The sequence below is a fragment of the Stegastes partitus genome, unplaced genomic scaffold (assembly GCF_000690725.1).
Source record: "Stegastes partitus isolate 25-593 unplaced genomic scaffold, Stegastes_partitus-1.0.2 Scaffold13, whole genome shotgun sequence".
Classification (NCBI taxonomy): Eukaryota; Metazoa; Chordata; class Actinopteri; family Pomacentridae; genus Stegastes; species Stegastes partitus.
This window is the reverse complement of record NW_007577744.1, coordinates 1,060,170-1,081,034: the sequence shown is the minus strand read 5'-3', so window position 1 is coordinate 1,081,034 and position 20,865 is coordinate 1,060,170. Positions and strand designations below refer to the sequence as shown.

Sequence of the window (20,865 nt, the reverse complement as noted above, 5' to 3'; positions counted from 1 at the left end):
CCCCACCCCCGTCCAAATTCATTTGCATCCGCTGATGATATCAGTAAAGAATTGCTGGCACCGTATGAGGCAGGGTGGGGGGAGAAGGCTTATTTGGATAAAAAACTGGACCGCAGAGTGGACACGGCCCTAAAGGTCAGTCGCCCATTCATGTCAAGGTGGCAGGGGGTGTGTGTGTGTTGGGGAGGGAGGGGGGTCGGCATGGGGTTGCCAAAGAGGCTTATTTGAAAGCGGGCGTATATTTGAGGCAAAGGGAATGAAAAGAAGTGGACCACAAAGCTCGTCATACTTCAAATACGCCCCGTCACATCTTCACTCTTTCGCTCTCCACGCAGGAGGCGGGTATATAAAGTGGGGTCTCAGTACTGTGGCATGGCCTGCGGAACACGCAGCACAAAATAACACACACACACACACACAGAAAAAAGAAAAAGAAAAAGAAACGTGTGACCAGAAAAGTGGATCACAGAGGTTGAGGTGCACAAAAGAAGTTGTTTCCAAGGTTCTTCCTTTTAGTGGCTCCCTTTGATTTGTGCAAATAAAAATATTGGATGAATTAAAATAAGGGGAAGCAGCGTGGTTGTCAGAAAGTTCCTTTTAATGCTGCTGATGTGGAGCATTTCATGTAACCTCGCCGGGGTTGTTTACAGCACCATAATGCTGAAGAGATAGAAAACCTTTCTGAGATGATTCTTTATAGCACCAAAATAGGGCTTTGCCATGGAGCAAGCCTATAATTTTCTGATTACTAGGCTCTATGCTACAATTTTGGTAATAGTGCAGAATGTCAAGGATTTACTTCTAAGGCAAAAAAGAAAAAACGGGAAAAGTATGAATATAATAGTATGTGTGCTGTATATATCCACTGAATAAAGCTCTGAACGCCATGGAGTGCCCTTAGAGGAAAAAAAAAGAAAAGAAAACGCAGGCAATATGTCACGGTAATATCTGAAATATATTTTTAATAATATATTTTACATTAGGATGCTCTTCTTTTATATAGATCTCAGGTTTTATTTTTCATTCAACAAATCACCAGGAGTCAGATGCAGATTACATTCAGTAGTTTCCTCACCACTGAATAGAGGATCATGTAAACAATCTCACATAAAGGCTAATAAAACTGCAAATGTATTTCCACATTAATTAATAAATCAATTTATACTCTATACAGCCTTGCATATATACCATAGTTTACTTGTAGGGCACAGCTACCATTCACCGTGCGCATACACACACACACACACACACACACACACACACACACACACACACACACACACACACACACACACACACACACACACGTCACTTCATCATTATGTACAGGCTATATAGTAAAATTAGGTGAGGTACACTGCAAAAGAAAGGAGTCACAATTTCTTTGTAATTATTTCTTAAACTACATCAGTGGCCTAGTTCTAAGTGTGCCCATGCAGTCTCTAGCCTAAACTTTATTTTTCAGTCTAGAGGATGTGGTGGTGGGGGGGGATTAATGAAAGCTTTAACCGAGCGAAAATGGTCACAAATTCCTGGTTGTCGAGGAGCGAATGACAAGATAACGAATGTGGAAAATTTTTGCCCCTGACACCTCTATTTATATATCATTGCAAGAAGCCAATCACTCACACGTTGTCTTTAGTATTATTACACTTCAAGACAAAATTATACATACAGATTTATTTTTTTGCCTCCCTTCAACTATAACAAAAATAATATTTAATGTGTTTTCTAATTCGGCTTGGGCATAATGCACTACTTAAATAACCCAGGCTTTGCAGTTTACATCGCATATGCATGTGGTTTTTTTTTCAGTCTTTCTGCTCTAATGTGGACTGAGATGAATAATGACAAGAAGGGTCCGCCGGTTGAATGAAGCACAGTGAAGCTTGATCATTTTAGATATATAGCTCTGCATTGATTGCTGCACTACAAGCTTGTGGCCCCTATACTCGCGATCAGGCTTTTACCACTGCTATCATTATTACTCATCATTATTACTGCTTATACTGTATGTAGCCATAACTGCTATTGCTGTTATTGCACCATCATTACCAGCAATGATGTTACAGGGAACACGACTTAGTTCTGTCTTTGTATATGAAATAATGGCTGCGGTGAGGATGATAGGGGAGATTATGCTGCGAGTGGGTGAGGATGGAAGTGTTGGAGGCATATTAGTGACCATTTTACGCACATGGCACTACTTTTTTTCCTTCTTCTTTTTATTTTTATTTGGTCAAAACTCACCTCTTAACACCTCTCAGCAGCAGTGGGGGATTTCTTTCTCTCTCCTCCCCTCTCTTTTTCCCTCTCTATACATGTGTATATATATATAAAAAATTGATTCGCAACTATGGACTCGACAGAAGATGTATTGTTTGCTTGTGGTACACATACACATCCCGAGTAAAAAAGCTGTGATGGAGCTTGAGAGTGATAGTATCAATTGATTTTGTCAAGTGGGGGAGTCAGCAGTCGCCCTCCCCCCCTGCGTCACCCACTTTGACATTAAAAGTTGCCCCTATTTTTAAGCTTGACCACTGATCAGCTGGTTTGTTGCCTTCATCTCTCGTGCGCAAAGTTGGATTCGGTGGAGGAAAAAAAACTAAAATAAAAATGCAGCTGAAGTTGCACCAACACTAATTAATCACTGTGGTTTAGATCATGTATTACTCTTGTACAAGCAGCAAACTTGCACAGCAGACACTGCAGCGCCTGCTTCGCGCTATGGCTTGCGTTTATACAGAAAGTTTTGAGCGTTTGAGAGCGCTCAAACCGCGGCGCTTTGTTGTGGCGTCCCTCTGCGCCCCTGTGTGCCGTGTGCGTAAAGGCAGCCTCTCTCTCAGACCCTCCATGCTGTTATTGTTTCTACCTTGCTTTGCTAGATGGCGCTCTGCGTTGTGGGACCCTCTGGCACAAGAACCGCCTCATACCCTCTCTCCCTCTCTCTCCTCAGCTCTGCTCTCAGCCCACAGTCTACGGCGCAGCAGAGCAGTTTTTCCATGACCGTTTTTTAAACCAGGCATTTCAGCAGCTGCAAACGACTTTAAAGCAAAGCCACCGCCGTGTAAAGCGGGGGGACTTTTGTAATTGCATTATCCTATGTCGACTGGCGTTTTTGTTTGTTTGGTTAAGCTGGGGGAATCACATCGACTAAAGCCAGCGATCAGTAATGAATTTAATTGTAATGTAAACTCATAATAACTGAAACTCTCGCGCAATATTTGAGCTTTTGATAATTAATTGTTTGTTTTAGCAATGTAACGTTGCAGAACACACAGGCCTGCACTAATACAAATTTAAATTATGTTGAAAGATATAAAAATGACTTTTAATTATTCATTTTCAAATAAATAATGTCTTATTAATTTAAATGAAGAAAGACAGACTAAATCTGAAGATTCAACAGTGAATTAAGTTTGACTGGAAAATACACACAGCGACGTTTTGCTTTTTGCAGAACTACATTAACACATCATATCTCAATAAAGGTTGCTTCAAGCGCAGAACAAGGCATATTATTCACTTTTAAAATTATCAAATTAACGAAAATCAATATTTATATAATTTTGCATTTTAAGATTTATTTTGGCGATCATCTGTCCCGACCTCATAGACGATTTTAAATTGGTTATTACAAAGGAAAAAAGCTCCATTGTTTTGTTTGCTGAGTGGCCCACTCTGCTCTAAGATATACTGCTGCAGTTACACTTTCACTAAATAGCGGCTTGTCGGTGTCTGACGTTGATGAATGTGTTGGAGACTTGGAGAGCCTTTTACAGCTGTCTTAAAAAGCGCCGTGGCCCCAGACCAGCCACAAACACATCAGGTGCAGGGGCCTTAATACGGCAGTCAGTGACAAAGAAACACACACTTAACACACATTTGGAAAGAGCCACTGTTTCATTGAAAGGTAAACTCTAAACCTTTTGTTTTGAAATCGAGTTTGTCGACTTTTTTTTTCTCCTCTCTTCGGTTGACTTAAATCTTTGTGATGTAAGCTGATGCTGCATGAGTTTGTTCAAATTATAAAAACACACATGGTCGTCTGAGGAAGTCTAAGGATGATTTTAGTTATTAAGATTAACTTGTTTATGAATCATGTATTGAAACCATCTTTTAATTTACGAACAGATCAGTGGGTAAAATAGCTTTTGTCTTATGTGGCTGAAGAGGAACACAGTACAAGTGCAGTCCATGTGGGCTGTGAATGGTGGTTTGGACTTTTTTTTTTTTTCTCCTGCACACTGTTCCTTCATCTGTTTCTCACATGAAGACATCTAAAATACAAATGTGAACTCGAGTCAACTGCATTAATACATGATGGATTTATTTTGTATTTTCTGGGGAGGCATGTCAAACTTTTATGATGGTAAGCAGCCTGTACTTTATTGATGACTTTTTTTTCTCTTCACAGCAGACCTTATTAATTAACAGACTCGTGCGTTTTATTACTTGAAGTGCTCAGAAAGTTTTATACCTGCTACAAAAAAAATATCAAGAGCTTTAAGTAAACACAAACAAAGTTATGGGAAGTTGCAGGACATGAATCCAACTTGCACTTTGTAGTTTAGAGAGCAGTCTAACCACAACTAGCGAGGTTTCTCTGTTGATTGAGCTGTATTATCCAATTGTTCCTCGACTCCCCCCCTCCTCCAACACCACATACAGTCGCACCTCCTCCCCCCTGTTGGATCCTGGATGGTGTGGCACAGCAGGTTCGCTTGTACTGTATAAGGGGGCCTCTCCACCTGCAGCTCCCCTCCTTCCAGAAGACACAAACCCAGTCAGGTTTCACCTCATTCCCTCCAAATCCACGTCTCCTCTTCCTGCTATTTACATGAGTTGGCCTACACTTGGCGAACACATTATTAGCAAGCGGGGGAGAGAAGGAAGCAGCATTTCAATTATTTTCTGAACAATGGGCATGGGCCCGTCATACATTTTGAGTGTTTGAGTAAGGCTCTCTTGGTATTTGTTTTCCACGACTTAACAAGCCATCATCTCACACATGCATATAGAATTGAAATAGCTCCGAGATCCCGCAGGCAAAGGGCGGGTTGCGGGTTCAATTAAGGTGGAATAATGCATGGGGACAACGCGTATGATGACCTCGATTGAAATTGATCAGAAAACGCATTCACGCACAAAAAAAAAAGAAAAAAAAAGAGACACAGCAGCCTCTTTGTTTTGTCTTAATGTTCCCTCTTTGTATCCGCACTGAGGCCTATCCGCCTCTCTCTGAAATCGCAGGCTACTTTGATTTTTGGAAATAATTCTAACGCCTGAACGTGAAGCTAAGTATTTAATACCACCCAACCTATGTCTAGACTAATTCACTCATTTTTTTTCCTCTCCCTGACATTCCTTTCTTTCCCTCCTTAATCGAATTTGCCACATTTAAGCTGGTGTGTGTGGATTTTGAAGCATAAGCAGCCATTTGGGCTCCGTCCCTGAGAATGACAGAGAATACGAAGGTTTGTCATAATTTCTTAAGTAGAAAACAAGATATTTCACCGCCACAGTGGGATTTTAACGAATTAAAATATCTCACTGCTTGCCTGTGATAAAAAGGTATGGGATTGAGGCGCACGCTTGTTAAGTAACTTGCTGTCAGTATAGTTAGCAGTGCTCTGATATGGACGGTGGCTGCAGAGCCTCATCTCTTGGGGTTTTAATTAACAAGCTGTCTCAAAGCTGTAGAGCTCCATCAAACAGCCTCTCTCTCTCTCTCTCTCTCTCGTCCTCTCTCTCTTTCTCCACCAGTAAATCCTCCTCCCGTCACTGCCTTGGGCTCTCTCTCAAAACTTTAGACATTCTGGTTCCCAAATCAACTTGTTACCACAGTATGTGCACCAGCTGATAGGGTGTAACTACTCCCGAGAAGATTTGCAAAATATAAATTGCTTGTTTTCTCTATTTGCTTAGCATCTATTTACATGCACTGGTGCGCACGTTTATTCACCAGACGTCCACATACTGTACGGTTTCTGTTGGGTTTGACTTCAAGCCTGACTGCTGCGTGAGGAACTGTTGCTTTCTGTGCAAGCTCCTGTGATACGAGTCTGTTAAAGAGAATGATTTATTTTATTTTATTTTTAGTCTGCTTCACAAATGCTTACATTTTAAACATGTTTAGTAGAAGTGGATTCCAGTTGTGGACTATAACTTGCAGCACGACAGCCTGAGTTACTTTACGTTTAAATTACAAGTTGACATCTCAGCCGACATACATAACACATAATAAGCCTATAAGATGTGCTCATCTCTTATGGATTGAACCACTCAACAGCATATAGAACTGATCAAATGAGCTCCACCTGAACTAATTACAACAGCAAAAGTGCTGCTTAGGCATTAACGCAGGATTGATAATGATGCAATAATAAAACACATGACAGTAACACTCAAAGGGGCAATTCATCTGAACCAGGAGGACTTTTCTTTGGATACTTTACAAGTACATCTTGACGAAAAATGACTTTTAAATGCACATTTATATGGCAGCACTGCTACCTTTACTCAAGTAAAGATCTGAATACTTGTGCAGCACTGCTGGGGGAAAAAAAAAACCCTGTCAGGATCATGAGGCTGGAGGTGGCAGGTTTGAAATCGAAATAATGACGAGGTGGTATTAAACTGAGGAAGGTAACGCAGGGGCAGACGGACCCCTTAAGGATAGAAAAGATGAAATAAAGTCTTTGTGTAAGTGTAACTCAGTCTGGTTTACATAGGAAGTTGGCGCAACAGCCAGTGTAAACCGCCAACCTCTTCTTGATTTACCACAGAGTTACAGAGTGTAAGCACTGGCTTCAGAGAAGATTTGTCTTTGGTGGAAGAAGCAAAATCTCTCTCCCTCTCCACCTCTCTCCTCCTCCTCTCTCTCTCTCTGTCTCTCTCTCTCTCTCTGTGTCTCTCTCTGCCTATAGTAAACTTGGTGCTGGGCTCCCACCGTGGCCCAGACGGGGGTAATTTGATAGCAAGGCAAGGTCAAGACAGTGCGCTGTCCATGGTACTGCGGCGGGGCAGGCTGGATGTTATCATCAAATTAGACAGGACAAGTTTCAAATCGATGCCACCCCCGGATGTCTGGAGACCGCCAGCAGTCGGAGTTAAAGTCCTAACAAGTCCCCCCTGACAGGTCAACACCTCAACACAAACACACACCTCTGATGCAGCAGCCTACAGGTCAGCAGCGCTGTGTTGGCGAGATAAGCACCAATCCCATTGAAGGCTGTAAGTGAAATATAGCTTTAGGTCCACTGTTATTCTGCGGGCCCTGCATGGGACTCCGGCAGCTGAGGTCGGATATCTTAAGAGTTTTCCTTTTTTTTTTTGTTCTTCATACTACATTTGAAGTTCATGTCTTTTGCCGATTTATTTGGCAGTTTAAAAATAAAAAAAATCAAAATCTCTGTGAGGAATCTCAAGTCCCCTCCAACACATTTATGTCTTGATTCACGATAAAACCACACAGGAAAACAGCTGAAAGTTTGCTTAAAAGTGCAGCTTTCTGGATAATTTATTGAACCGTTTTAAGCGATAATGCTCTAAATATTTATATCAGATGCAGCTGTGGACAAAAAGATCGCATGGTCAGTAGCTGAGACGACAACAATGTGCTTTCCATCTTGACAGAATCTGAGATGATGATGTTTAAAGTGGGATCCAGTAGAAGAAAAAAAGACTTTTATTCACTCATCAACCAAGATGTCCTCATGCAATAATTTCCTTTGGCTTCAAACTTGTCTGAAAGGCGCAGTATTTAATTTGTAGAATATATAATTGTAAAATATTTAAGTTTTGATTGCATTCATGTTTTTTTTTTTATTGCAATCAGATACAATCAGATGAAAAAGCTGTTTCTAAAGAAAAGAAGAAATTCCTTCCTTTTGCTGCGTTTGAAAATCACCTCCACTTTTTTTTTTTTTTTTTTTTTTTTTTTTTTAAATACGTTATTTCAAAGGCGCATCTCTTTGAGAAAGCAGATAATTAAACCCGTGAACCTTGACAGGGTTCGAGGCGTTGACAGTGAAAAACTTTCGACTGGAGGAGTGCGTTATGCGGCGCTGCGTAATATCCAAAGAATGAACGCCATTAGGAAGAATTCATTCTGCGCAAAAGATCAGAAGTGTGTTTGAGTTGAGAGGGGTATCTCGGAGAGGAGGGAAGAGGGCAACTGATTAGAGATGCTGCCAATCTGTCACCCCCTGACAGCTTTTGCTGCAGGGATAAACAGCAATAAAGTCGAGTTGGCCGCTGTGTTGTTAACTTCACACACACTATCACACACGCGGCTCGCTCGCCCACCGGAGGAGCAGGTAAATTCACTCAACTCCTCGCGTGGAGCTCCCCTCCTCTTCGCCTATCATCGCCTCTGTCTCCCTCCCTGCATGTCAAAACCACCACCTCCCCCCCCTCTCTCTTTTTTCCCCTCTCCCTCCCCGTCCTTCCTCACGTCAAACTCTTCCCCTCTTTTCATCCTCCCCTGCTGACTCAGGTAGCAAACACAATGAGGACCTTAGCGACAAGAAAGAAAGCCATTCAACCGGATGGAGAGATTGCAGGGAGAGAGAGAGAGAGAAGGGGGAGAGAAACGTTATATTTGAATGGCTGATAAAGAAATGCAATAGATGGGAACAGAGTCTAAGCCGTCGGGATAGAGAAGAAGGAGGGGTGAGGCATCATAGAGCAGGCGGCAAGGTGACTGCAGGCCCTTTAATAACACAAGTATATTAACTCGCTTAACCACGCAGATTCAAAATGAACCCAGTTTCACTTAAGGGGCCTTGCAAAAAACCATGAAATGCACATCAAAACATACACCTGCCAATCCCAGCACCTATATCCCTCCAAGCCTCCTCCTCCTCATCCTCCCCCTCCCCATCTCTCTCCCTCTTCTCTCCCCCATCCGAGCTGTCTGTCATGGTGTGGCCCGGCTAATTTGAGTTCATTGGATGGCAATAACTTCATTTAGACCTTCATCTCTTTTTTGGGCTGGATGTAATGAGGATGCAGGGTGCTGCCAGTGAAAGGCCGCTCCCTCAGTAATAATAACTTGGATCGTATTCTTACCCCACGCACCGCCGTGTTTATCCTCGGAGGGCTGCGTCCACATGATGAAACTCATCTATAATGTGTGATTTAATATCGGCTTGCACTCTTGTTTTTTTTTTTCTTCTCTCTGAGATTTTAAACCCAAAAGAGAGCAGACAGTGGGATGTTGTTTAGAGCAGGAGGTACACTACAAATATATATGTTTTATCAAAGTTTTTAATCTGTTTGGGATTATTTTTGAAATGTTTGTTTCTCTTAAAATATACAAAATTTGACTTTAAGCAACTTTTTAAAATAAATAATCTGTATTAACAATATTTCCCTCATATTATTTTCTTATTTTACAGAATTTCAACAATATCAAAATGAACAATATTAACTGAAATTGAACCGGAAATAATCAGGCATGATCCAGGCAGCTGTGATCACTTTTAGCGTTTTCAGAAAAAAATAAATAAATTTGGAGATGAGCATGTGGCTGATGATTCGTTAAAAGACTATTCTTTTTTTGCAGTCTAAGTCAAGGCCTTTGGAGCTAATCGATGCTTCACCACGTGCAGCGCGGTATTGATTTGGGGAGGGTTGTACTTTACGGATTTGTGGAAATACCTCATTATTTCGTTGCTTTAAGTGCGAGAAAATATTGTTTCATATAAAGCCGACCTCCTTCGATTTATTACCGCTTAAAATCAGACTTAATTCTTGCTGATCGATGAATACTGGAGTTGTTATTGGTGCTAATGCGAAGGTTTGGAAGGAAAACTCATCTTTTGTGTTCTGCTGAATAGACTATGAGCCACTTTCCGATATGAACATTCTGCTTTCTCTATCAAAACAGTTTTATTTTAACTTAATATTATTCGGTTTTACCTTCTTAACAATAACCACCTCCTTTTTCGATTTATATTTATATTGTGTATGACTGTATTTTATAAAGTATTCTTTCAAAGTTTCTTATGATATCAGACAAACCAGAAGGATTTGAAACCATTAAATATATATATTTACTTTTAAATTGTACCTCAGCTCATTACCTGTTCAGATCATAAATCTATTTTATATTACATTTGTATTGTCTTGTGTACATTTTTATAATATTGTATTCCTTATTTTAATATTTTAGTTCAGCATATTAGATCGGTATTATGGTAAATATAAGTATAGGTTTAAATAAAAGACTTACACGTTAAAAAAAAAAGCCCCCAAAATAATTTATAATAGATTATTGGTGCTTTGTTAGAACTTTAATAACACCTTTAGTGTTTAAATCGACAAGATAAAAACGGCCTTGTAGTCATCTGGTTGCAAAATAAAGGACACACACAGTAGATAAACTTTTTTATTTTAATTTTAAATGGCAAATAAAATCTGTAGAAGCAGTAAATGTAGTCTCCTGTCAGCTTCCTTTGTGTGCACAGAAGAAATACTGGCAGACACGACGTCAAACATCATGAAACACACACACGTGTGTGTTTCCAGTTGGCCTTATTTGATCAATATATTTGAAACTTGACAAATTGGAGCGCTAAATAACGCACATCAGCGCTGCGCAGTTCTCGCACATCCAGTCGCTGTTTAGCGCCTGAGAAGGGCCCCGATCACAGGGCCTACCTACAGCCCCTTCATCTCGGCTGCCATTCATCAAGACTAAATGACCAATTTTTCCCCACTAAGTCGTCGGTGGCCTGTTAAAGTAGGCCAGTGAGCTGTGTTACACTTCCTCTCCTCCCTCCATCACCGCTGCTCGCCTAACATCGCCTCCCTGGAATCATCAGAGAGTAGCCTATAGCCCCAAATCTTAAAAGTCAGTGCCCATTCTTCAAATGTATTGCATTTCAGAGGGTGTTTTTTTTTTTTTTTTTTTTTTTTTTCAGGAGGAGTCTTTAGGCCAGCAAAGTATCAGAGGAGGNTTTTTTTACTGCAGGAGTCTTTAGGCCAGCAAAGTATCAGAGGAGGTGTAATTGAGGGGGCGGTGAGGGGATAGAGTAGCGGTCCGCCTGAAAGCTGCTATTAAAGCCAAATGGACTGAACACCGTAAAACGGCTCTGCCAACAGCTGTCCCACAATCGGAGTATTATATGCCAGGATCCTCCAGAACGCACCACACACACATTAGGGCCACGCTGCTGATGTAGTGCTTACTTAAAAGTATTAGACAGCAAAGCCAAGAAAATACCAACGAATAACCACAAGAATATCCCGATAATGTTGTATTCCTATGGGGGGACTTCAGCGTGTTTCTTGGTCATGTTTTTTTTTTTTTTGTGGTCTCTGCAGGCATTTTTCACTTCTTTACATGCCCTGATTTTTCTCATAGCTAATAACCTGGGGAATTGCAATTTTGCTGGGACAGCTTTGCATATTTCCACATATTATAGTTATAGTAGTGCTTCTTTTATATATTTTTTATTTTAAAAACAATATAAGAACCACAAGACAGGTGAGGCAGAAGAACAGCAGGTTATTCTGTGTGTGCATGTTGGGAGATCATTGCACAAGTTTTTCCCACAAGTTTTTTTGCTTTGAGGTTATTTTTTTTTCTGCATGATTAAAATGTGGATGAAGAGAAATTAAAGTGCACATGTGCATGTTTGTGTGGAGCCTTAAGAAGCCCAGCATCCCACTTTGTGCTCCCACTTCAGTGCAACACCTGAGACCAGACTTCAGCGTTGCTGCACCTTCTTTTCGCCCTGTGAAACTCTTCTCCTAAATTTAATGTCCGTGGCCCCAAGTGTTTGTTTCAGTCTGCGAGTCCAGAGAGGCGATTGAAGAGGAGTCTCCTCCATTGGATTAAACGGTTTCTCTGCAAGTCAATGAATATGTAATGATGTCTAACGAAACCGGCCACTGAGTCCTGCGCCTCTCTGGTATACAGAGCTTATATTAAAGACCTCTTCTGCTGAGGAAAAACACAGTAAAGAGTCGGGCAGAGAAGAAAAAGGAGGGGGCAGAATAGAGGAAAAAGGGGAGAAGGGATACAATCTTGAATGCACCTTCAAGCTTAAGCCAGACATTCTCCCAGTCAATAGATAAAAAAGTATTTGCTCACGCACTGAGAGAGAAAGAGAGAGGGAGGGAAGGAGGGAGAAAGAAAGAAAGAAAGAGAGAGAGAGAGAGGTTCTTTTTTTGAGGCGAGGGTGGGGGGTGAATTTACATTTTTTAAACTGCTTTGGAAATATTGTTTCTGATAAGCAGTCATGCCAATAATGTAATTGAAATGAATTGATAAAAGAAGAGGCGAGAAGGGAGAGAAAGAGAGTCCCTCCACTATGATTGTTAAAGATATTTCTCCCTTAGTATACCCGATAAAACATTGATTGTTGCAGTTAGTTGACCCGTAAAATTTGGGGGTTAGTTTTCTCCTCTGAGCTGAGCATATAATTATGCAAATAGTGATCTGACAGTGATCCGCTGGAGAGTGCTGAAGGAGACTGAGTGTGTGTGTGTGTATGTGTGTGTGTGTGTGAGGGGGGCTGTCAGAGGGGTGACATTCCAACTTTGCCTAATGCCTGGTTCCTTTGGAAAAGAGTTCATCTTCTGCAGGGATGGCGTGCATATCAGAGTGGGCAGGAGCAAGCAAGCGTGACAACAACTCTCTTTAAGTAAAAATTGAAATATCAGGCTGTGTGGCAGCACAGGGGATCCCCAACTTTTTTTTTTTTTTTTAATGTCATGGTCCACACCCCTACCACTCCTCCCCAAAGCTGACATTACAGCACAGACCCCCCATTTGGCAGGATTTCATCCTAAAGCTCCGCAGCTGTTATTTTCCGTTGTAGATATGATTCAGTGTGGAGCTGTCTGTTACTGTCTGTACCATGAACTGACGACAATAGCTGGGAGAGTGAAACCTATAATCAAATCAGACATACCTATTATACATTCACACGCTGGGCTAACTTCTATCTAGTGAATCAGACTTTCTCCATGTTTTTTTTTGTTGTTTTGTTTTTTGGGGGGAGGAGGGGGCTCTCTTCTTGGAAGGTCCTGAGACATGAAGAGATCACCAGGGCCTTCAGAAAGCGACTTGATGCAGCTGCAGATGCTCACATACAGAAGCGGTGGGGGGTACGATCGTCTCAACTTGCTTCCCCACAACTTCTCATACTATAATCTCTGAAATGCACTTAACAGATTGTGCAGAAGTCTTAAGGCATACATTAATTCCTGGCCGAAAATATAATGCATTCCGCAGCGCAGCCTATTAGTCGTCTGCCTTTGATGATAACTGACTGCAGGTCATAATTTATGATAGGCGGCCACTTACATTACTAGCTTTGGACAGAAGGCAGGTTATTTAATTAAACTCTGCAAATTCTAACTATTACAAGAAAAAAAAAGAGGAGAGATCCCCCCCCCACACACACCTCCTCTCCTGTATCACAGAAGCTGCGAAGTTGCATATATATCCCAAGGAAGTTCCAAACACGTTAAAAGACAGAAAGTCGAGCCTAATTCACTTGTGTGTGCCTGTGTGATTGTGTGTGTGATTGAATGCCTCTCTTTAATCTGCGGCCTGACACTGTGTGAGGGGAACTCGCCTGGTTCCACTTGTTGTTCGGGGGTTAATGGAAAAGATTTCTAAAGATTTATTGAGGGGGCGTTTAATGACCTGATCGGTTTCACCGTGTGAAAACAAATGATGCCGTAAAACCTCGCTGGGTTGGAGGGGGCTCAGTTTGCCTAAATTAATGACCAAAAAGAGGGGTATTACAGTTTATAGTTTGTTTTCCTTTTGACACGCTTCTTGCTGCCGATATAATCAATCTAAAGATCCGGTTCTGTCTCAGAATATCTGGAGGTTTAAAAAAATCCAACCCTTGAAAGTTTTATCTAGTGCTTCACTTAAAAAAACAACAACACTGAAATATAGTGTAATTAGTTGTTTTAACACTTTAGAAACCCGAAAAAAGATCCTTAACAGGTGGCCGATGCTGCTTTTGTATTTCTAAATATATCTATAAGGCGCGTCGTCCTGCGCCCGCGATGTGAGGAAAAAAAAAGTTCTGATGTTTAGCAAGAAAATCCCACATAAATAAATAAATAAATAAATAAATAAATGAATAAAAACTAAATGAAATAGAAAAATATCAAAATCAAGATGCAAGGTTCGTTTTATTTGCTTTAATGGGTTGATTACAAAAAATGAAATCATGTTAAAGTAATTACTGTGCTGCAGAAGCGTTAAAAAATCATTTTTAAAGACAGTCGTTTAAAACCCGAAATGGATCAAAAGAGAAGGAGAAAAACATGTGAGAATATAAGCAAAATATGTGACCTGGCAGGATACTTTGAATAAACCAGAAAAGCTTGTGCTGTGATAAAACAAAATAGGCATGTTTCTTAAACCATTACAACAAATAAACCATCTGCAAAAAATAACGTCTTCAAGAGCAATTGGCAAAAATAGTCCCCTTTTATTTGCAGACTGTGCTTTGGATTTAGGCTGCTCTTACATCGTTAGTTCTGTTCACATATGGCTTGCTGGATATTATTAAAAACAGTGAGCAGAGTCTTGTTTATTCCTAAGGCAACAATATACAAATTGTAGAGTGAAAAATGAACTGATTGTAGCTGAAAAGCAGAAAGATGAGCAATGGTATCTTGAAATGAAACTCATCAAATCAAATAATAAGCCAACTTCTTTGCTGAAACCTGGAGAGATCTGAATCAAATTAAAAGGAAATTAGGCCTGCAACCATCAGGCACACTTGTCTGATTACAGCAGAAAGATAATCCACAAAAGCCTTAAACCATACACACAGTGGGCAGAAGAGGCAGGATTTCACAGTGTACAAGTTTAACAATGGTAACTGTTTGAAGGAAAAAAAAAAGAAGAAGGAGAGAATATATTTAAGAACGTTTCTAAGGTATCATAAGACTTAGTATCCAGTTTGAGTTTTTACTAATGTCATGACACATTAGAAATGTATTCCGTTAAGCCTCGAGTGGTTTATAAAACATATCAGCTTTATGGAAAAAAAATTACCATGTTTGTGTCACATAGTCAGATTATGTGCAGCTGAGCATCGAGCTAACTTTGTCACTTCTAAGTACACAAGGAGAGTACTTTGGTTGAAAGAAAAAAAAAAAATGGATATGTTACATTTCTCCAACATCTAAGGAAATATCATTCCGGCTTAGAATAATATTGAAATCTTGGATTTCCTGACATGTGTAAGGCGATATATTGAGGTTTTATGAGTGTTGTGAGCTGACTTCTGGCTCCTGTTAAAATGAGATATCCCTCAAACCCATTTTGATGCTTGACTTTAAGTGATTTTAAATATGCTCAGTGTCCTGAATTTTCCATATTCAGAACAGGTTGTGTTTGTTTTATTTGTTTCATCGCATTCAATCATCCAGAGACATCAATTTCAAGGATATCACACTGGAAAAAAAAAAACAAGGGAAAAAAAGATATATATTTATAATAAACAGAGAAATGAACTCTCCACACTTTTGCAAATCAAACCCATAGATGTACGAAAGTAAACACTCACTTACTTGCTCTGAGAGATATTGGTTTAATATTAAAAATAACATAGTCTGAATGTGTGTATGAGACACTGCCTTCAAATTTAGCTCAAAGTTGAAAAACAAACAAACTAAAAAATCTCTCTTATTATAAGAACTGCAATTCCAGAAACACATGGCACGGGTTAGCGCCATGTTCTTCACAGAGCTAAATGAGAAAAGTCAGACTTAAAAGCCGATTGTGTGCATGTGTGTGGAGGAGTCAGATAATAAAGAAAAGTCCTAAAAACAACACCCTTTGTTAAAACAAATGATCACTAGTGAAGGGTGTTCAGTCGTATTAAAATTTGTAGTGTGTATGGCATAAAAAAAAAATAAAATTAGAAAACTAAAAGAAATGAAAAAAACATGGGCATTAGCCGGATTGAAATGATACCGAATCTCACCAGAACATACCGTACCACATGAGCTAATTTCAGGGTAAGCAGTCCAGGCGTTAGGACCGGGGGGGAAGAGGGAGAGGAGGGAGAGGCTGAGCAGTGCAGACTGGAGGGCAGGCGGGGCATTAGCTCAGTTCAGGCTGATGTCAGGACAATTAGAGGTGCACCACAGCGCATTGTGCACAGCGCCTGTCAGCCTTAATCTCTGCTGCTGTGGCCCGTACCCGCAGCCAGGCCACAGCCCACGGGAAGCGCTAACACTCAGGCCCATATTGCTTTGACAGTTGCGCTCAACTAGAAGTAATGCAAAACGTTATTGTGATGTATACACGGTGACCCTGTACTCTTGTCTCTTACAACAAGAAGGCTATGTGTGTGCAAAAACCAGGGAGGGCTGGAAGGGAGAAATGACACTCGGGGAAAAGAGTGGGAAAGGAGAGCTGGTGGGAGGTTACAGAGACAGAGAGCGAGGAAAGAAAAAATAGCAGATAGGACCCTTTTTGCACCCCACCTCTGATCCCTCGCCACCCCCCCACACCCCACCCCACATCTCCTCCAGTTCCAAGTCACTGTTGATGGTTGTCTACAAATCTTGGTGTTTGTTTTTGAGGGAGCTGCTGCGAGTGGTGACGGTGTTGGAGGTCTCCTCCGCCTCCTCGTCTTCTTTCGCCTCCAGGACCTCACTGAAGAACCTGAAGATGGAGGTGAAACTCATCCAGGAGGTCAGCTCATGTCTCTCTGTGCCTACATGTAGAAGAGACACACAAACACACACAAAGATATTTTCTTACTATGATGCTGAAGGGAAAGAAGTTCATCATGGATATTCTCATATTATTGAAAGGATTGCTGTGCATTATGTACACCTACTTTAACTGCATTAAAAATAAATGAGCAACATTAGATAAGGCTGACTACTCCTACAATTCACTGCATCTCCCTATGCAAACCTAAAGGCCTTATGCGTGAGAGCCATGGCAGCCTATGACCTGTTAGCCCAATGGGACAGCCTTAATATGTTATCCAAGCGGATACCTGATAATCAACACCGCTGCACGTCCGAGGAGATGGAAAGAGGTCCTTCCAACAAAACCAGAGGTATGCACAATGGGTGCACTAAGCGAAACCAGTGGAGCGGTAGTCATTCATTCTAAAGGACTGATTGAGGAAAGGCAAGACACGAGCTAGAGAGAGGTAACTAGCGAACATATCAGGTGGTCTGGTGGTGGCGGGGGGAGGCAGCAGTGCTGGGTTTCCCTCTGACCTCCTCCAGGTTAGCAAGTTCCCAAGTTGGGGTCACACTGAAACTTGAAATCTGGTACATGCGCCTCAGGTTCCTGAGGGTTAGGGTATCACAGGCCAGCTTTTTAGTTGGATAGCCTGTAAAGTTGATGGCAGATAGTCCTACTAAAGAACACCTTGGCTCTGCATCGGAGCATCGATGATGAGGACGGATCATGGCTGCAGCTGATGCCCGACTCATCTCTACTCCTGCTCACTAACCGTTCAGGGGTAACAGATAATGGCTTGTTTCTGCCGCCGCTGGCTAGAAGCTCAGCTGCTTAGCAACACAACTGTAACTGGACCTGAAAAGCCATATTGAGGTGCCCTCTTGTTTCCCAGAGGGAGAATGGGTTTGCTGTGAGATGATATTAAGAGTTTTATCCCCTTATAGATGGATCTAAGATGTCTTTACACAGAGGGATGAATGAACTGGAGCGTGGCTGTAATGGGGTTTCTTTTTCAAATCTTTATTTGAACACTTAAGACTTTTTTTTGTTGGGACCTGCATTTGTTTGTGAGACAATATTATTACAGTGAGTTCGTACAATTTATTTTAAAAGAAAGAAGAGTCTCAAACTAGGCAGAGCTGTTTGAAAACACCTCGTCCCAGCAGAGACAGGTAGAAAATCACAATGCTTCTATGAGTTAGATCAGTAGTACATATAGATATACCTCTTTACCTCGGCTGCTTTCTTCACTGCCTTTCTCCTCCCGCCCTGCATTCCTCCCGTCTCCTCTGTGTACACTGTATCAGCTATAAAAAGCTAGACTAGAAGGCCGCAGGGATACAATTAGGAAGCACGTTAAAGGCTCTCTCACCATAGACAGGCCTCTGATGACCACTGCACTGACCCCATGTTTATTAGATTGACCCCTGCCTGGACGCATTAATGGAGATGGTGTGGCTGCATGTGTGTGTGTTTATGTGTATGACTGTAAGACTGGGGGCAAGTGTGGCGTCTTGGGCTAAGAATGGATTTGGGTTCAGTTGCTGGTGGTGTGTTTTGTTTGTGTGTGTGGAATTTGTGTGTACAAGTATGTAAGGGGGTTCTCGATCACCCTGTGATAAGGGACTGCACCGCGCGCTATATAGCAAGCAGACGGCAGCCAGTGCCTTGGGTCAAATTTACTGGCCTGGCAATCATGGTAGTCAATAACCCAGCACTCTCAGTGACTCTGCTACCTGTGTAGGGCTCATCATAACACCCATCCCTGGAAACAAAGACACAGCCCTCTCACACCTCTAATCTATCATTTATATCCAATTTGAGGCACTGTGATCTTTTTCCACCTCCTCTATTTTCCCTGTCTCATTGGTCTCTCCCTCACTAGTGTTTTTACTTCTGTTTTGTCCTTTTTTTTTTTTTTTCTCCTGCAGAAGCGATCAATGCCGCAGCACTCTCTCGTTCACCCTGAACTGGCGATGAACTCCTCCGGAATGCCGCCAGCTTCTCCACCCTATCCCATCGCAGTTCAGGGTCACCAGGGGGGTGTCTCTGTGCCAATATGCAGATGAGCCTGTGCCCCTCCAATGACTCTGGTGTTAAGCTCCACCCCTCTATATGGTGAAGCTTTTGAAACTAAGTCCACTCCCCCAGACAACACTCACACGCATAGAGACATAAAGTCGCTCTCATGCAGACTTAAACACTCCTTTAACAACTTATGTCCACTCTTCATTTAATAGCCAAAGTGTGTTGAACCTAATGGATGTTGTCAAAGCTGAGATGTGACCACTGATTTAAAGGAGGAACCCCAGTGATCAGACAGAGAGAGAGGGAAGAGAAGAAGAGAGAGAATTACATCAGCTATGCCACAAATCAAAGTAATATCTTTAAAAGATGTGGGAATCGATGAGGTGTCATCTGGCTGTATCTGGTGTGTAAAGTGAACCCATAAACAGCCAATACTACTTTATCCTCAATTTTAGCCCGTTGCTGAAAAAAAGTTTTTTTTAAACTGTTAAGCAGATTTTTTTATGGGCAATTGATTTCATGTATTGGCAAAAGATGTAATGGACCAAGAGCTTTTCTGTTTTCATGATTTTAATTATAACTTGTATCTTGTATTTAATTGATGAACTTTAACAATAAAGTACCCTGTGTGTTTATGTGTGCCTTATTGCATTAACTATAAAACAATTAAGATGCTAATTTTAACAGTTTATTGTAATTGCATTAATCTAATAAAGTTTATTCTAAAGACATTATTGTCCTCATTTATTGTAAATACAATAATTATGTTAGTGCTGAGCTCCATAACATTGGGTATTGTCATGGGGAATACAGAGAAAATTCTCTTTGCTTTCACAGTGAGTTTGTAATTAGCACCGGGCAATTGCTAACTTAACAGAGATTATTCCTACAAGGAATAGTTATAAATATGACGGCTGACCTACAGGTAAGACAACACGCATGCACGCAGCTCCATGATGATGTTTCACTCCAAGGCAGGAAAGAGTCGGTACAGAAACATGGTCTGTGGTGAGGGCTCCCTCATGTGCTCTTTGCGCAGGTCATGGCACAGTTTCAATGCGGCGCCTGACCCGTGCCCTGTGCTTGACCATTCTGTGTGTGTTGTCTGAGCCTGGTGAGGCTGCCTCATTATGTGACAGGCAGAGCAGAGTATTTGATCTGGGATATTTAGCCTCCTCCTCTCTGTCACAGCCACTGGAGCCCTCTCAAGGTAATTGACTGACTGTTTGATCTCCCTCTGACTCTACACTGCTACAAGATGCTGACACACACACACACACACACACACACACACACACACACACAAGCACATTCATCACTTGCAAGTGTCTGCTCATGGATGGAACCCACTCGCACATATATTTTCACATTCACCTGCCCCAAGCACACATACACAGTTGTTAACATTTGTGTGCAGTGAGGTACGGGAACAGAGGAGGAGAGTTTTGAGCGGGAAACAAGGAAACTCCTCCATAGCTATGGGCCATGCTTTCTTCCCTCTGCACCAAACGCTGCATGCTGTTACAAATGGTAATCGGCTCTGATTGTCACAAATTTCAAAACAAACGCTAGGTGACTGAAAAGCCAAAGTGACGCCCCGAGTGATACTCCGACAAGAAGCGCGAATCAAAGCATGCCGACTATAATTAGGTTCCATCTGGGCTACATTATTTAAAGCCGCACCAGTTAATTGCTTGTGTACAAATGGCCTATTTTATTTGAATCAAACTCTTTTTTTTGTGATTCATAATTACATTGATGTGAAGGGGGCCATATCTCTTTACTTCATTTATAATATAAATACATATTCAAATTATTAAGAGCACTTTGAAGCAAGGGGAATGCAAAGTGATGATACTTTTCTTTGTGTGAATTGAATTTCTTTAAACAATTATGAGTGCTTAATCAAATATACTGACATTTGGGTTAAACATTTAATGAGCTTCAATTAAAAAAGGAGATGAACAATGATATAATCATGAAGAAAAAATTACAAAAACAGAATACCTAACAGGACTAATATACATGATATTATTGCACGCAGGAGCAAACATTTTCTCATTTCCTCTTGTCAGAGTTTTCATCAAAAAAACACAAACAATGCATTATCTTATCAATTTCCTATCGTC

At 41.2% G+C, this 20,865-nt stretch overlaps 1 protein-coding gene and 1 long non-coding RNA gene across 2 annotated transcripts in view; one reads left to right on the top strand and one right to left on the bottom strand.

The window, feature by feature from the left end:
* Positions 1-19,467, top strand: part of LOC103362315 (uncharacterized) — a 22,948-nt gene extending 3,481 nt beyond the window's left edge. Inside the window, exon 2 of the long non-coding RNA XR_520457.1 lies at positions 18,640-19,467. This is a non-coding gene — a long non-coding RNA (uncharacterized LOC103362315). The remainder of the gene's footprint in view (positions 1-18,639) is intronic.
* The window catches only part of arb2a (ARB2 cotranscriptional regulator A), a 172,625-nt gene continuing 165,929 nt past the window's right edge, over positions 14,170-20,865 (bottom strand). Inside the window, exon 11 of the mRNA XM_008288648.1 lies at positions 14,170-16,721. Within this exon, the coding sequence (XP_008286870.1) occupies positions 16,561-16,721 (161 nt within the window). The 3' untranslated portion in view covers positions 14,170-16,560. The remainder of the gene's footprint in view (positions 16,722-20,865) is intronic.